Source organism: Pagrus pagrus (assembly GCF_965226575.1).
Source record: "Pagrus pagrus genome assembly, chromosome: 4".
NCBI classification, from domain to species: Eukaryota; Metazoa; Chordata; class Actinopteri; order Spariformes; family Sparidae; genus Pagrus; species Pagrus pagrus.
In genome coordinates this window covers 12857511-12874019 of record NC_140188.1, presented here as the reverse complement: position 1 = coordinate 12874019, position 16509 = coordinate 12857511, and the positions used below count along the sequence as shown (strand labels likewise).

Below are 16509 nucleotides of genomic sequence, written 5' to 3'. Positions count from 1 at the left end.
GAGCTGTATGTATTATTAATGACGGACAAATTCCACGCATGAAAGGCCGCCATTGTGGGCCGGATGAAAGACTCTGTGTCCACTCTCTCTGTCTGTCAGCCTGTTTCTTTCTATTTACGTCTCCTTTCTGTTTCTGTTCTCTGTCTCATCTTACATCATATATTCTCGTAGTATCTGTTTTATTTAATACATTTTGTAATCAGTTTGGTTCCAAAAGTTTTATGTCACAGTGTCAATGGCTGTATCAGTTTCTCTCCGGACTGTTCGGGCTTTGTTGGTGAATATAATGGCGTTTGACACAAGACAACAGCCTTTTGTTTTCATCCCTGAACAATACCGAGTTGTCATCCACCAAGATGTGTGCAGAAGATCCTCTCCGTGCTGTGTTTTCTCAGATTTGTGATGCCATGTCACGTACTTATCAAATAACATATGTTCAGACACAAATCAAAACACGGTCACATATCAGCGATCGGTCTTATCTCAGTTCCTCTACATTTTCCTTGGGTGATCGCGTATGTGTCATCTAAAATGACACACGTTCTGCACATTTCACAGCACTGTCGCCTCAGTGTGTGGATTCTCACCTGAGCTGTGAGCATCTGAACTCAGGCAGGAAACGTCAGCACACTCACAGGGTTAGATGTAGGTCTGCTGTCCTCCGGTGGACAGAACGCTTTACTGCAGCAAAGAGAGGCTGAACCCTGAACTTTTTTATCTTGTGACCCTTTAAAGCAGAGTTTAGTAGTCAGAGAGTAATATTACTCTATAAGCACAGGTGCGACATGGCCAGTTTTGTCGTCATCACTTTATAAAGTACTACATTGCCTAAAACTGCATACATTGAAGACTGTTTTAAAGTATATTTTCATTTGAGCCCTTATGTCCCCACCACTTTTTAACACAAAGTGACACTCTTGTCTCCAAGGTTGTGTCATTTACAATTTTTTTTATACTTTGGTGGAAGTAGCTCTCGAGCATTTCATAATAAAAAGCAAGGATTAGACAATCTTAGGAGTTCCTCACCCCAGGTTGTGAACCACAGTGGCTTTATACCCCCTTTTTTATCTGTGTTTTGTGTCTTATGACTCAGTGGTTTAAGTCAGAACTGTGACGGACTCAGTTTGCATCTGGACCTGGACAGCTGCCACTCATCTCAGTCTTCCCTATCTTGTTTTTTTCACTTGGGAAAAATATTCCTTAAAAAGTGTAATAATAATAATTATAATTATAATAATAAAGTTTTCTCAAATGTAATTTCCTGTTTTTGTTTTGTTTGTTTTTTAAAGTCTTTTTGCAGGCCAAAAAGTCTTTCACCAGCAAAATAAAGAAATGTACAGTACTGTAACTCTCCAAAACCAACAATCTGACATCTTTTAGAATTATTATTTTTATTGCTTGTATCTTTTATTCATTATCTTTTGTTCTTTTAACGATACGTTATTGCTGTCTTGGCGTGCATTAGTCTCTAAAACCACTTTTGTTTTCTCAATATCCGATGTCTTTTCAATCAGTCGTAAAGCATTTTGAATATCATTTTGGTTTGTCTGAAAGGTGCTATATAAATAAAGTCTGATTGATTGATTGATTGATGCGCCACCCACTTCACACTGTGACTGGCCAGCAGTGCAGAGGTGAGAAGGGAGTCTGGATTTGAACTTCTCGCTCTAGCCCACTTTTACTATTTCTGTCATATGAACAATTAAGTGCAACACTATGAATGTCTGCCAGAGGAGAAAATGTGTGCTCTTATCCCCATAATTTAAGCTTGTCACATCTTCCCCTTTGAAACAACTAAAGACATTTAATCCAATTAATCATATTTTGGGATTCCTTACAGATAGCGCTGCATAAAAAGTAGGCCTTCATCAATCACTGATCTGTTTCATTTGTGGGTTTTACAGCTGGGATCTTTGAGACCCTAAACTGAAATATCTGCAGCAGACTTCTGAAGCATTTAATCAGTTCAAACTTTATTTATAAGCAAACATAAAAATAGGAAAAATCATTAACTTTCAAGCTGATAAAACAATGTGTTCTTTGGCTGAGGGCCTGTGTCTCCAGGACAACAAACAGATCATCAGGCTTAAGATGAACTGTTGCTCCCCCTCTCTAAAAATATTTCATCATACAACAATGGACACATTGACGCAGCTAACAATGGACCCGTGAAGACAACGCGCTGGACAGCTCGGGTGACAATGATAGGAGGAACTGTGGTGATGAACTTTTGTCAGAGGTGTCGATAAACAATAAAAGTGGAAGCGACTCAGAAATAACTGCCCTTCATAGCCTTTATTTAGTATGTGTAATGAGTAACACTTGTATAACACATAGCTGCTACGCTCTGGCCACAATTGTAGCTTTATAGCTGTGAGGTCTAATCACAGGATGGCTCTGGAAAGCATTTTATTTGTGCTGTGCTCTGATGCTGTTGAAATGATAAACGATCACCTCACACCGTCTGAATAATTAATAAATCAAAATGCACACATTGCCACAGAGGATGAGTGGAAGTACAAACTATGAAAACGGAGTGATTAATTCAAGGTCAGAAGCTTTAAACCAGGTAATAACATTTTGCCACAAGTCTTTTTCCCTTTTAAAATTACAGCCTGAAACTTGTTGTTTGAAAAGGCCTCTGAGTCCCTGTGGAGTGAAAACATTGGAGGCGACTTATCTTTGCCATTAATTAGCTCAGGGGTCTCAGACATTTTAATTAGTCTACTGTCACTCTCACAGGACAAGGGCTGAGGATTAAAGACCTGTCGCAGTACATCTTATTCTGTTGTTGTAGATGTTCACCTTTTACTGAATGGCTCGCACACAGGGGCCGTCCTCGGGCTATTTCAGGCTATTTCAATTAGAGCATGCTGGGGATGATATGAGATGAAAGTGATATTAGGTGAGGGGCAATGAGCCCAGGCCTCTTGGTAGAGGTTATAAGGAGTTGTAACAAGGAAAGAAGAGATCTTCGGATTAATTTTAGCAGTGGTGTCATGTTTAAACGGGCTTTTTTTCTTTTTATTTGACATTATTGCTCAGATATAAAGTAAAAAGTTCAAAGAAATTGTAGACTTTGAACTCTAGTTCGAACATAAACTAACTTTAAAGCTTGAATAATCAATATTTTTATATCAGCAATGGATCAAATGACTATAACAGTGTTTTCATTAACATAAAAAAGTTTTACGGTCACTTGAGTCACTGAATAAGTTCTGATGTAGTGAACATTTAACTCAAACCACTCTGACAGAAGAAGAAGAAGCTGTGTCTGTTGATGCCGTCCTTCCAGATATTCCCAACAGATTCCCATTCCCAGATTAATTCCCACATTCCCTCGTAGATGGCCAAGGTGGCTGGTTTTGTTTCTTCTTCTTCTTCTTTGTTTTTTATTGGCGGTTAGCAAACAACTGGTTTTGTTCCTGGTTTTGCGACCTTCACTTCCTCTGCTCTGTTTATTACAGCCTATATGACCATCTTCTGACCAAACCAGGCTTTGCACAATGTATAGTCACTAATAAATAGCCTAATTATTGCCTTCCACTGCAGTTCCCCTTACCTCTATGGAGTATCACTTTTTCTTCATTGTTTGAGTGTTCTGGCCTGCAACTTTAATGTTTGGTTCAGTCTCACTAGCAGTTTTTCCCCACTTGAATCGAGGGTTTTAAGGACAGAGGATGTTGTTCACTGTACAGATTGTAAAGCCCACTGAAGCAATGTGAGTGTGATTTGAGGCTTTTTAAATAAAACTGATTTGATTTGAAAAAATAAGTGATATAGAAATATGACTCCATACGCAGACAGCAACATTGTTGCGGCCCAGATCTGGCCCAAACCAGACACATTCATACAGCCCACATACTATGTGGAATGATGGCACTCGGCTGGTTTACTCCTGTTTGTCCGTTATGAGCCACAAGCAGACAATACCATTGTTACATGTCAGCCAAGAGCAAACCGAATGAACCACAGGACCAGGTCCAGCCCACCGGAATAAAGATGAACTGTGGCTGAACGTGTCTGGTACAATTTTGGTATCTGGGTATGAACAATAATGTTGCTACTTTTCTAAGCATGCTTCACCATATCAACTTTCAAGCCGATGATATGTCAATGTTGTGTTTTTCAACTTATTCCCGCTGCCCTCAGTTGAAAGATAAGCAATCGCTCCTCCTCTTAAAACTTGCTGTAAAGTGTAAGAGATAGAAAATCTGCATTCCTCACTCCAGGCAAAAATACCAGCGAAAGTCAGCTAAGCGTAAAATAATAGAGAACTCAGACGCCAGTAAAAAAAAAAGACATCAGCAGTCTGAATTAGCATAAAGTGGATATCTTACAAAATTATAATATGAAAGTTAACTTTTAGTCTGAAAGTCAGTGTGTGTGAGTCTCGCATTCATCTTTGTGTTTAGGAAATTCATGTCAACAAACAGTGTTTTTTCCTATTCTGTTTTTACTTACTTTAAAGAAAGCTTTTAAGTCAGCATCAAATATGGCCCTGCAAATGTTGCCTCTCTGTTCATGTGATCTGTGTGTGCATACTAGTGACATCACAAGCCCTAATCACCATGACAACTGTGTGAAAGGCCACACATCAGCATTATCCTGGTCTTTATAGTTTGTGGTTTGTATTTGAGAATTCACCTGGGGGGGAGGCTGACATACCATGAGTTGATAAAGTGTGTCTGTGTCTATCTAATTATCAGTGGTGTGTGAAAATAAACTCCACTCCTCTCTGACAGGATGGCCTGGTTTTACATTCAGGGTGATCACTCTCACAGATGTGACAATCTACATCACAAGGCTCGAGGTCACATTACTCTCGCTCCCCATGGGGCAGAGCGCTGATTGTCTCCATATAGGCTTTGACTTGTTGTTTCTTAATGGGATCTGGGGAGGGGCTGCTTTTGAAAGCCCTGCATGACGAGCCAATCCACATGTTTCACATACTGTCACTGACTGTTTTTTGTTTTTTTTATGCATCTGCGTGTGCCTCCATCTGTTCCATGATGATGTATACTTTGAGTTTCAACAATCACAGTGATGCACACTGACTCACAAATTTACTTCCCCATTCACGGCTCTAACCACACTGCATGAGAGTGTGTGTGTGTGAGTGTGTTGTATCGCTGTTGGTGATTTGTGGATGAATTAAAACTCTATTGATCCAGCAGAGTTTTCCCAGCGATCCCTGGAGGTGATGAGGTCACGACTGTGGTTTAATCATCACTGCGCCTCGTGACAGGCATTGATTGGAAACATTGGTTATATCACAATTTGCGAGAGGATGTGATGGTGAATTTATACACGCCCACGCATGCACACACAATCAGAGAACTGTGACGGCTTGAATCATTGACTTTAATACAGTCTTATCAAAAGGTTTCCACTTGGATTAAAGATTGCGCCACATGCCATGAGTCATGGATACGGTAACTTCCAGATCCAGAATATGTGGAGAGACAACCGAGAGAATGAACAACTTTCTTTCATGTTAGGTCTGAGTGTGGTTCAGATATTGATCTGACTGACTACAGAAAAAAGGCTCAGTGGTGCATGTCAGTGAACAAGGAAATTAAGATTTATCTGATACTGGGCTGCATCTAGAAAACAAAAACAAAAAATAAGCACAGGAGTGTCAGAGCATGAAGGACAAAAGCCCTTTGCTGTGTCACATGTGGGGTCATGCTTCACAGGCTGATGTGACTCACTTCCTCTTCAGTGTTCTTGTCATGTCATCCAGCTCAGCTCCACATCTTAGTATTGTTTTTTTCCTAAAATTTGGAAATATTACCACAAATATGAGTTGTTTACTGATATATACACACTTCTTTTTGTCATTCAGCTTAGTTTATTTGGTGTAATTGGAAGTATTAATTCTTCTGCGATGAACCCAGAGTTCAAGAGGTGAAGAAAAACCGCTGACCCACATTGCATTAGGTGGTTAAGCAATAAGCTGAGTGCAGAAATTGCAGTAGATGGGCCTTTTTCCAGTAAGTTGTTTGAGAATGACTCAAGCAGTAGTAAGCCCAAGGATCAGCGATGTCGAAACTAAGGTGTGGCAGGTCTGCGTGGGTACTGGGGCCAGCAGCCGCGCTGACTGTGCGATAACAGCCGCACTGCACCTTTAACTAGACGCTGGAGATCGTTTGAGTGACGTGGGACGCAGACTGCGTGCTGAGTGTGGGCAGGAAGCGCACGGCGTCGAGTTAGCGAGAGTGAGCAGAGCCGATACCGGAAATCACAAACAGCGCTTTCAAGATAAAATATTTATGACATTTGAATAACAATTAATGATAATACTATTCAAAATTAATTGGATATAAATATGTTTTATGACAAAGTGTGTTGATTAATCTGTTTAATAAGCTGTAAAACCGTAACAAAATTGACTTTAGCGGACATGTTAGGCCGTTGTACCTTTATTTTGAAAGCCAACACAGGAAGTGGTGCGTTTCCGCTGAGGATGACTTGCCTCTGCCAAAGAGAGCAACGGACGCACGGTGGCTACTTGAACGAAAACGGGGGAAGCTCGCTCAAGAACCGGCTGGGCTGTCGTCGGGAACTCAACATGCCACAATACAAATGCTGAGCGTGGGTCCCAAACAACCGTATTTACCCCCTGAACGGCGATAGCTGACGGCCACGCCCCGTATCAACCGACCGGAGCCCGTACAAAAGTGCTGGCGGAGGCGCAACGGCGAGCGGTTTGAAACCCAGCAGGGCGGCTAGCGGGCTCACAGCGGAGAGGAAGCAGGAGCGTCGGCTGTTTTGGGAACCATGAGAGAGTACAAAGTAGTGGTTCTCGGGTCCGGAGGGGTCGGGAAATCCGCATTGACCGTCCAGTTCGTGACGGGGTCCTTCATAGAGAAATACGACCCCACGATAGAGGATTTCTACAGGAAGGAGATCGAGGTGGACTCCTCTCCGTCCGTGCTGGAGATCCTGGACACGGCGGGGACCGAGCAGTTCGCCTCCATGCGAGACCTGTACATCAAAAACGGGCAGGGCTTCATCCTGGTCTACAGCCTGGTGAACCAGCAGAGCTTCCAGGACATCAAACCGATGAGGGATCAGATCATTCGGGTGAAAAGGTACGAGAGGGTGCCGATGATTCTGGTTGGAAACAAAGTGGACCTGGAGGGGGAGAGGGAGGTCTCGTCCGGTGAGGGGAAGGCACTGGCGGACGACTGGAACTGCCCGTTCATGGAAACTTCAGCCAAAAATAAAACCTCGGTGGACGAACTGTTTGCAGAGATAGTCCGACAGATGAACTATGCCTCAACACCAAATGGCGACGACCAGTGCTGCTCGTCTTGTGTCATTCTTTAAGAAAAGGGACAACCATAAAGTTTTATTCTTTGCTCGGTTTTAAGTTTGCAATGGTAAGTTGAAGCACCAAAACACACTAAACACACAGCAGACGTTAATGACAGTACAGTCCAGACATACACTTAATCATGAACATGTTATTGAAATCCTCTCCCAAGAAGCACATGTCCATATAAGTATAAAGTGGACAGCAAAATGCCGGATGTGTGCCCAACTTGGCTTCATTTAAAAAAAAAAAAGTTTATTGTCATTTTCTCAGTGTTGGTTCTCACTGGGAGCGTGCACTGGTAGGACACTTGCAGCCTATTGTTTTGCTAAGCAGATTGGGGAAGTGTCTGACTCATTTGCAGAACTGGAGGGGCAGGCTGTGGCAGATTTTAATGAGGTTTGCAAAGTCAGAAGTTGAATTTGTACACCTACAACTGCTCAGTTGGTATTTTCCAGAACGAGGTTAACAGGAGTCGGGAGATTCCGATGTTCTTGTAATGGCCTACATTCAGGGATCGTTCAGGGAAGTTGATTTTTCTCCAAGCCGTGTGCGTGTGTTGTCAGAAGTTGCTGTCGTTCACCCATGACTCATTTTTTTCTCCCCCTCTATCTCTTGTTTGTGGCAGTGTGTTGCAGCAAGTGTGTACTGTTGAGCTCTTCTTCGTGTCTCACCCTGGCCTTGGAGGAAAATACAGGGAGGAATGCTGCAGGGGGACGAGAGGAGGAGGAGGAGGAGGAGGAGGAGGAGGGGAGCAACAGAGACAGGGGAGGGGTCCACTCTTCAGGAATTCTGCTGGGTTGGAGTATCTTTGCTGCACGATCAGTGTCCGCCGTTGATGTCAACACAGTGTCGGATCCAGAGCTCCAGCAACGCCTCCCCCTCGCCGGTTCCAACTGTACTCCCAACTGGAACTAAACCCCAATGGAAAAGATATGGAGGGCAACACTTAGAGACAGTCATAAATGGATATTTCTGTAAAAGAAGATGACAAGAGAGATAGAGTATATTTTGTTAAATAACTGCAAAGTCTGGGGTGGGTAAAAAGATTTGGGGTGATTATCTCCAAATGCTCCTCAACACTCCAAATCCTATTTTTTGTTCTCCAAAGTCAAAAGAAATTGACACCACTCTTCTGCTGATGGAGTAAACGTGACGAGTGCCACTTTTTTTTGTGTGTGTTTTTCCCTTCATCACCTCTTCGGTGCGCGAGAGGACCTTAACTGAAGTGACACGAGGACGGTGACCTGATCGCCCTTGTGTCAAGTGCCTTTCCAAAACAAATCAGCTGTTCAGATTTAGTGCCAACCTACATGTATCACCAAAAGAACCCTTCAACATGGCAATCCACGAATTTAGTGAACTGTTCTTCTGGATAATCTCGTAGGGGTGGAGGCTGAAAAAAGAAACTACAATAGGCTTTTTGTTAATGGAATGGCGGTTTTCTGTATGTTTTCCATTGGCCTTCTTGAAGTCTAAGGTGTTCATTTTTGCAATGTCTGCTTTAGTCTGGCCAAACCTATATCTTGAAATGCACAGGTACTGGAACCCCCTCGACGTGATGATAACAACACCAAACGCTTACCTTTCCAGGCCACTTAAATCAACTTCTGTTTGTTCTGTTTATTTTGTTGTTTTTAACAGGAAATGTGATGATGTACCGTTGACAAATCTAACCTGATTGTAAGTTCAATTTCAGACCAGCCTTTTAACAGTGGGCTGTGTCTGTTTTAAGAAAAAAAAAAAAAAAACAAGACTTTTAATACAAATGGCATTTTTAAAAAAAGAACCCAGGCTGTGTTTTCTCTTTGTTGACGTCTACGTGTTTTAGCGCTTTACCACAACGGCTAATTGCGAGTTTGCTGAGGCTAAACAAAGTTGTCATGAGCAGTTTATACAAGGGTTAAACTCCTGCTTACCGTGTTTGAATACACACAAATAACTGGATCGCTACAAATACCCACAGTTATACAACAGTTCAAAAAGTAAACTTTCAGGTTGTGCGCTTCATTTACAATAACATGACTTGAGCTGCAAGGATTAGTCAATCAAAAGAAAATTCATTGCTGCCTATTTTGATAATTAATAGTTCAAGCAAAAATGTCAAACATTTTCTTAAATGCAAGAATTTGCTGCTTGTCTTTGTCATTTATGATAGAGAATGAAGAGTCTTTGGGTTTTGGACTGTTCTAGGACGAAATAAGCCATGTTTAGATGTCAGTTTGGGCTCTTGACAAATTGTGATGAGCATTTTTCACAATTTTCTTGACTAAACGATTCATCTTAAAAAATATTAGCAGATCAATCAATAATGAAAATGATTGTCAGCTGCAACCCTAAATACGACTTTCCTTAAAACCAAAACTTATTTGAGGTGTGTGATAGTTAAAGATAGCTCACAGGCTAACAGGGAAAAATACTGAGTTTAATGTTGACAAAAATTGTTGCTGTCATTCATAACATGAAAACATTATGCTGTCGCCCCCAAAAATCTAGTTTTATTTTCCTACTCTTGCTTAACCATGCTTTTGTACTTCCTGTGTGGTTGACGCTGAAACCGCTGTTATGCTACATGTGCAACAGCTGAAAGAAAACAGACCCAGGTGTGTACATGGTATGACTGTGTTGAAAGGGAGATGAGTAACTCACCTCTGTCGGTCTTGTGTGGGTGTTTACATGACAATGCTAATCCAAGCATGGTTATTTTCAGGCCATTAGAGCTCGTGCAACGCCCCCGAACAGCAGAAAATCGCGTAAAGATAACTGTAAAGTACCTGATGAGATTTCTGATGAACCGAACAGTAGTTGTCTTCACCTACAACATGCCATCGAGATAAAAGCACATCTATCTCCTCCATCTTCCTCACATGCGTTAATAGACGAGTCCGGGCTCTGCAGCTCCAGAGAAATGTCTCTTAACTGTGTGGGTGTACTAGTGTTTCAGCCCAGAGCTTCAGCCTGGGTGCAGCGTGTGTGTGTGGGTGTAGTGGTGTGATGTGGAGAGGCTGGTATGACTGAGCAGGCCCCGCTCTGCTTCTGTTTACCTACAGGGATTACCTAGCCCCGGCCGGCTGGTGGACCGCAGTATGGCTTGAGGGAGGGGAGAGAGTAAACAAACACAAGACGAGCTTCACAGAGAGTCCAGCCTTTTCTGAGATCTGTGCTGGTCTTCAAGCTGTCCTGTATATGTGTTGTGGTATGTACTGTATGTGTCTTGTGAGTCTGAGCATATGTGTGTGCCTGTCACTGTCCCGCACAGGCTCGGACCACTGTGCAGGCCCGGGCATCTGTGCCTGTTAGCCAGTGTAAGCAATGGTATCGTGTGTGTTCTTTGGCTTTGGCTGCACCATGTGACTGTGGGGCATGGGGAGGTCAGGGTACAGGGTTGTGCTTGGGGGCAATACAGCATGAATATTGCATCCAACATGTGTGATCGAACAGTGGTGTGCATGAGTGATGAGCTTGAAGTGATACTGTGGCTATTTTTGATATTGATATATATCACAATATAGTACATATATGCCAAATTGCACAAGTAATATTATCAGATTTCTGTATATTGCTGTGAACATGTCTAAGTGACTCATACAGTTTTTTGCTTCAAAGGGACAGTTCACCCCAAAATCAGAAATCATCAGTCATGATTTCTGTACGGAGACGTTAGTCAGATGTATTTGTTTGGCACATAAATCGCCACAATCCAAGTGCCATCTAGTTCTGTTATATTTGAAAGAAGGCTGACATCCCCAAAACTTGACAACTTGCTCCAATGCAATTTGGATTGGATAAACAGCTCTACAGGTAAGAGAAAAATATGTATTCTTTAATTTAGGGTGAACTGTCCCTTTAAATCATTAATTTTAGACATAGGAATTTGCAAAATGAAAACACAGCATGCTGTATCCATCTGTATGATCACATTACTGTTTGGCTGACAACTATAAACAATAATATTAAGTTATTGCGCAGCCGTTTTATGTATATATACACAACAATCTGCATTATTTGCATATTCAGTCTGTGTGTGTGTACAAAACCACACACACACACACACACACACACACAGACAGCTCTACGGCTTAATATTTGCTTTCAGTGTTGTGTGCAGAAGTGCTTTGTGTTAGTGTGACTGTTGATAGCAGGTGTCAGATCTTCCTCAAGCCGTGGCTAGTTCACAGCTATGCTATCTATTGCAAACTCTAAAAGCATGTTTCCTCCAAGGCCGCGATGCAGATTGTATGATTAGATGCGAGCAGAGCCGAGGCTGAACACCCGAACGCCTTTAAAATCATATAGTTGAACTGGTGGTGGATGAGAGGGAGCGGTTATTACAGCTATGCCCCAGATACTGTAAATGTACACCCCCCCCCATCTCCGACTGCTGCGCTGCTTCAGCCTCTTGCTGTGGTATAAACATCTGATAGCAGAAGAATTTGCCCTTTGGAGAGAAAGGGGCCTGTCGAGTTCCTGTTTCTTTTTTATCCGTCTCTTTCTAAGGAACGAGAAGGTGAAAGTTTCACTTCCTGCCCCCTTCTTTTCTTTTTCGCACAACTCAGCACCGGCACCGACTCTGTGTGGTTGTGAGTTTAATTGGTTTCAGCCTTATAGTTCTTCAGTTTCAGTATGTTGCAGCCACATTTTTTCATACTTGGATTGCAGCGTTGTTTTGTTTATTTCAGGGAATTTAATTGGGCTATTTTTAAGCGTACCGGGTTCACCAGGAAATCGGTGGTGTTCAGGTTTACAGACTGCACGGCTTGTCAGTGGTTGCTGGTCATGGGAGATGGTCATGTGATGTGGTTGCCATGGTTAAGGGGGGTTGGGATGTGGTATGGCTGCTCCGGGTGGCCTCGTGACCTATGAGAGTTCAGTCACTGCTGGAATGGTGACTGTAAGAGAGGAGGGTGTCGGCCCGTTTGATCATCTTTCTCTCAGTTGCCACAAACATATATTTTCTTTGCTCACGACGGGAAGTGTGATTATACTTGCAAAGCTAATTTCTGCTGCGTAGAGAGAACTGCAGCGGCGGATTTTACAGCCATAGATAAACAACTTCCCTTCGCTTGTTACAGTAAACTAAATATTGATTTGTTCATGATTAAGATAAGGGTGTGTTGTTTGCTGCACGGATGCACGATCTGTGGTATTTAGTTTTTTTTTTCTGCTGTTGGAAGCAGTTGCTCTGACAGGAAGTGTTGCGACAGAGCCAGTAAGAGTGGGTGGTGTGTGTTTGCATTTTTTACATGGGACTTAATCACTATATAGGCTCCTTGCTGAATTACAGACCTCTCGTTCTCTCTCAGCGTCATCGTGCTATTTTCGAGGCTCTGTTGTGTTCAAGAGTGTGGTTTTTGCTCTTTTTCTTCTCGGCAGATGTGCGTGTTATGTACTGTACTTGAAGGCAGCATGCTCTCTGAAATTTACTTGACTCTATTAGCCTTTTCTTTCTCTACATGACAAAACAATTCCTGCAGCAGTTTGCTTTACTTGAGCTTAGTTGCAGCGGCGTTAATTTTATGTGTCACCGTCATTTCTTTTTGTATCGGGCATTACCATAACAACACAGGAATGACCATTCGCTCCTTGTTTGTCTTCCCCCAGAGGGCTGAATGAGCTTTGTTTTTCTCTCCTTCACTCACACATGAACACACACACTCTAGTTAACCTGCGTTGTGCACATTTAAACCCTGCTGCAGTTTAGATTCCTGCAGCATTCCAACACCAAGACTTTGTCCAGACACAAGCAGCGGAGCATGTCAGCTTCCTTATGACCCAGTTATCACTTAAAGGCGCAATATGTAAGAATTTTAGTTTACGCAAAAAAAAAATATCAGAAATTATTAGCAGAATGTGAAGAAATAACAGGTTTGACGATATGTCAAAGATGTCTATGTATTGTGCTGAAGTTAGAATGCTAACCAGTTAGCACTGGGTCCAAAAACCTCTTTCTCCCAGCAGTCCAGCTCACTGCATGGTTCACTGAGCTAACAAGCTAACAGTAGCTATGATCATGGATGTATAAACAGAATAGTCAGCAGGAGTTAACGGTTACTCTGGTGATATGCTGCCCGCATTTGTTTTAAGGATTAATTAAACAGGTGGCCAATTCTTACATATTGCACCTTTTAATCTATGGGACTTTATCATATTCTTTGACCAAATTACACCTTGAACTGTGAGATCATGTCATAAGATTTACTACAGAGTGTGAGAGATCGAGCGCTGCTTTGGGCTTCACAATGTTAACGCCATATTTGTCATTGTATATGTCTCCAGGAGTAAACATAACAAGTGTCAGAGGAGTCATCATGACTGATCATCCATTAGTTTATTCATTGAGCTCTCTCTGCAAATCAGGGAGTGGCCTCCTCACTCAGAGCTGACTGTGCCGAGATGGGAATGCCCCAGAATTCCTCTCATTCCTGTCATTCCTTCAACTGTAATGTCTGGACATGTCTTTAGCCTGAACTGAGAGAGAGATGGAACGGGGGCGGGGGAGTTGAGAGCGCTATTTATGTGCTCTTTATGGCTTATTTCACGGCTTTGGTCCTTTGTGTCTGATTGTAGATGATTTTTCCTCGATGCTGCCCTGGTTTGCCCTTCCTGATCACAGCTCTGATAGAGAGAAATATCCTCAAGAAGCTACCACAAGCACAAAGGTAGAGACGGAGAGATAGAGCAGCTGAGATAAAGGATAAAAGCGAGAGTGCATGGTTTGTCTAAACAGGCCTCCAGACACCGCCCCACTGTGTCACAAGATGGATCCCACTGGGCGCACAGTCAAACTGCTCTTTATACCATCTTTAGATAATCATAGCACAGTTGCCTCAGTTCACACCAGAGCTCCAACTCAAAAAGAATCTAGGCCAAATGAGCCAGTCAGACAGGACTAGTTACTCGCTGCGTCCCCTGTGTGGATTAATAGCTTTCGCTCACTGGTGTCACTGAGGACAAGTAATGCTTAAGGACCTGATTTGTAATTGAGCCCGGTTACAATCAGTGTTTTAATTATGATGGAGGGGAAAGAATCAGGTCAATAAGCGTGCGGAGGCATGGCTGGCTGCAATCTGATCTTTTTCTGTCGGTATAATTAAATATTTAATTGGTATCTTGATAAATTCTCAAACTTATAGGGTGTTAAGAGCTTCAATAACAACGCAGATAGCATGGTGTAACCTTTGTCCTGACTGAGCCCGGCACTGTCACTCACTTCTTGGCTGCTGTTGCTGTACAGCAGGCTTTAGATGTAGCTCCTGAGGTTTGGGTGTGGTTTCTCACTTGAATGGCAGACATGCTTCTCTGCTGGAGGACTTACAAGAAGTGAATGGCCTTGAATGATTCCTTGTAGTTTGTTTGTGTCACAGTTTGATCTTTGGCCTAGATCAGATGGTTAGAAGTCATGCATTTAGGTCAAATTTAGGCCGGAGAAGGGAAAACGTCATCATTTGGACCTGACTGTGCTATTTGCATGATTTTTTTTAGAAGGTTTGGGTGAAACCACAGCAGAGTTAGGAGTTTTAACTATTGCCCTCTGAGATTTTTTTTTGATATAATAATACCCACGCCCCCAAACCACTGCCACCCCCGCCACATGACTTCTCAAGGCACAGTTAGCAACAAAACAGCATCTACGGATCTGGATCGGGTTGCACCAGCTATTTGTAAATCCATTTCAGAGTCTGTGTTTAAAGTCCTTTCTAAGTGCTTAAAAACTACAATCTAGTTACAAACAAGTGCTTTACTAAGTTGGGTTACACCTTTTTAAAAAGATGTCAAAAGAAGTCAAGGAGGCATCTGAAGCAGCTGTAAATTAATAACAGGGGCAACGGCAGCAAACTTAACTGCCAATTCTTTGTGAATGTGGGTGTGACTTAGTTTTTCTTTCTTTTATACAGTACATGCAGAAAAGTGTTTTGACAACATTGTGCTTATGGGCTTAAAACCACTTGGTTAGGCTTGGCAAAGATGATGTTTAGGTTTAAAGATGCAATATGTAAGAATTTTAGTTTAAAAAGATTTTTAAAAAGTAAGATCAACACCAGAATTTGAATAAATGATAGTTTTCATGCTGTGTCAGCGCTATAAAAGTATATGCTGTATCTATGATGGGCTAACTGAGCTAACTAACTAACGGCAGCTACAGGTAGCATTTTCTCTGGGAATATGCTGCCCCCTATTTGTTTGGAGTATGAATTCAACAGGTTGCCAATTATAACATATTGCACCTTTTAAAATATCGGCTTTGGTCACCATAAACACTTATGGTCACATTAAAACTACCCGGTTCTGTCGCGACAAACAAGGCTGGAAATTGTCCCGAGGTATCCTTAAATATATCCAGTGGTTTCACACTTAGAATTGTTGAAACACAGTCTTGAACTGCGGTCACTGGTTTGCCTTGTCGCCTATAACTCCATCATCATCCCCTCCCCCTCCAGAGATTAAAAGTCAGGTCATAACCATATAATGTAAACTTGATATAAAGACGTATTATAACAATGTCAGTATGGTACTTAGCCTATGACAGGTACAAATGTGGACGTATCAGTGGTCTGCTGAAACGTAAACTGCCAGCATTTTATTCTTTTGACTGGGCTGTTTAGACTCAACCTACCTAGCCTGTCTGAATCATCTACATCATCAGTAAAGTCAAAATGTACTCTTCAGTGGAAATGTCACATGTTAGCAAGCAAATGCTAGCATTGTCAGTAGTTGCGTCTATGTTCACAGTTACACCTCAGCTTCTGGGAGAGGACACTTGTAGGTAATCCCTATGTGAGAACCAGTTTCTGTGATGCTGTGAACAGTTTTCATTTGGATGATTAATCTCCACCTAGTAAACAATATCATTATTACTAACCACAGTTTGAACTTATGAAGAGCTGGTGCAACCGGCTTCTGGTGGGAGTTAATGTTGTGCTATGGATGCTACAGTAGGACAGGATGCTTGGTGTCAGTGCAGAGTGAACCTTGACCTTCTGGTGACAGAAAGCTGTCTTCACTCATCACGTACTCTCCGGAGTCCTCAGTGCTGTAAAAACAAACTCAACCTATATCACATAGAACTTTCCCACATACACGTACTGCGGCTTCATCTTCCTGCCCTCCTTTCCTTTCCACCCCCCCCATCTGGTAGATCTGTGGTCAGGAGAGGGTTTGTGGCATCCTCCTCCAGGGCCTGATGCCGG

The 16509-nt window shown here is 42.3% G+C and overlaps 1 protein-coding gene across 1 annotated transcript; it reads left to right on the top strand.

Moving 5' to 3' along the window:
• The first annotated feature begins 6479 nt into the window (after window positions 1-6479).
• LOC311256276 (ras-related protein Rap-2a) lies at window positions 6480-9121 on the top strand. The gene is made up of 2 exons (XM_084351165.1): window positions 6480-7388; window positions 7950-9121. The coding sequence occupies exon 1, from the start codon at window positions 6784-6786 to the stop codon at window positions 7333-7335; it is 552 nt and encodes a 183-aa protein (XP_084207291.1). The 5' UTR covers window positions 6480-6783; the 3' UTR covers window positions 7336-7388; window positions 7950-9121.
• The last annotated feature ends 7388 nt before the right edge of the window (window positions 9122-16509 follow it).

What these genes read in the sequence shown, in the direction of transcription:
- LOC311256276 (XM_084351165.1), top strand. Translation starts at nt 6,784, where the DNA reads ATGAGAGAGTACAAAGTAGTGGTTCTCGGGTCCGGAGGGGTCGGGAAA.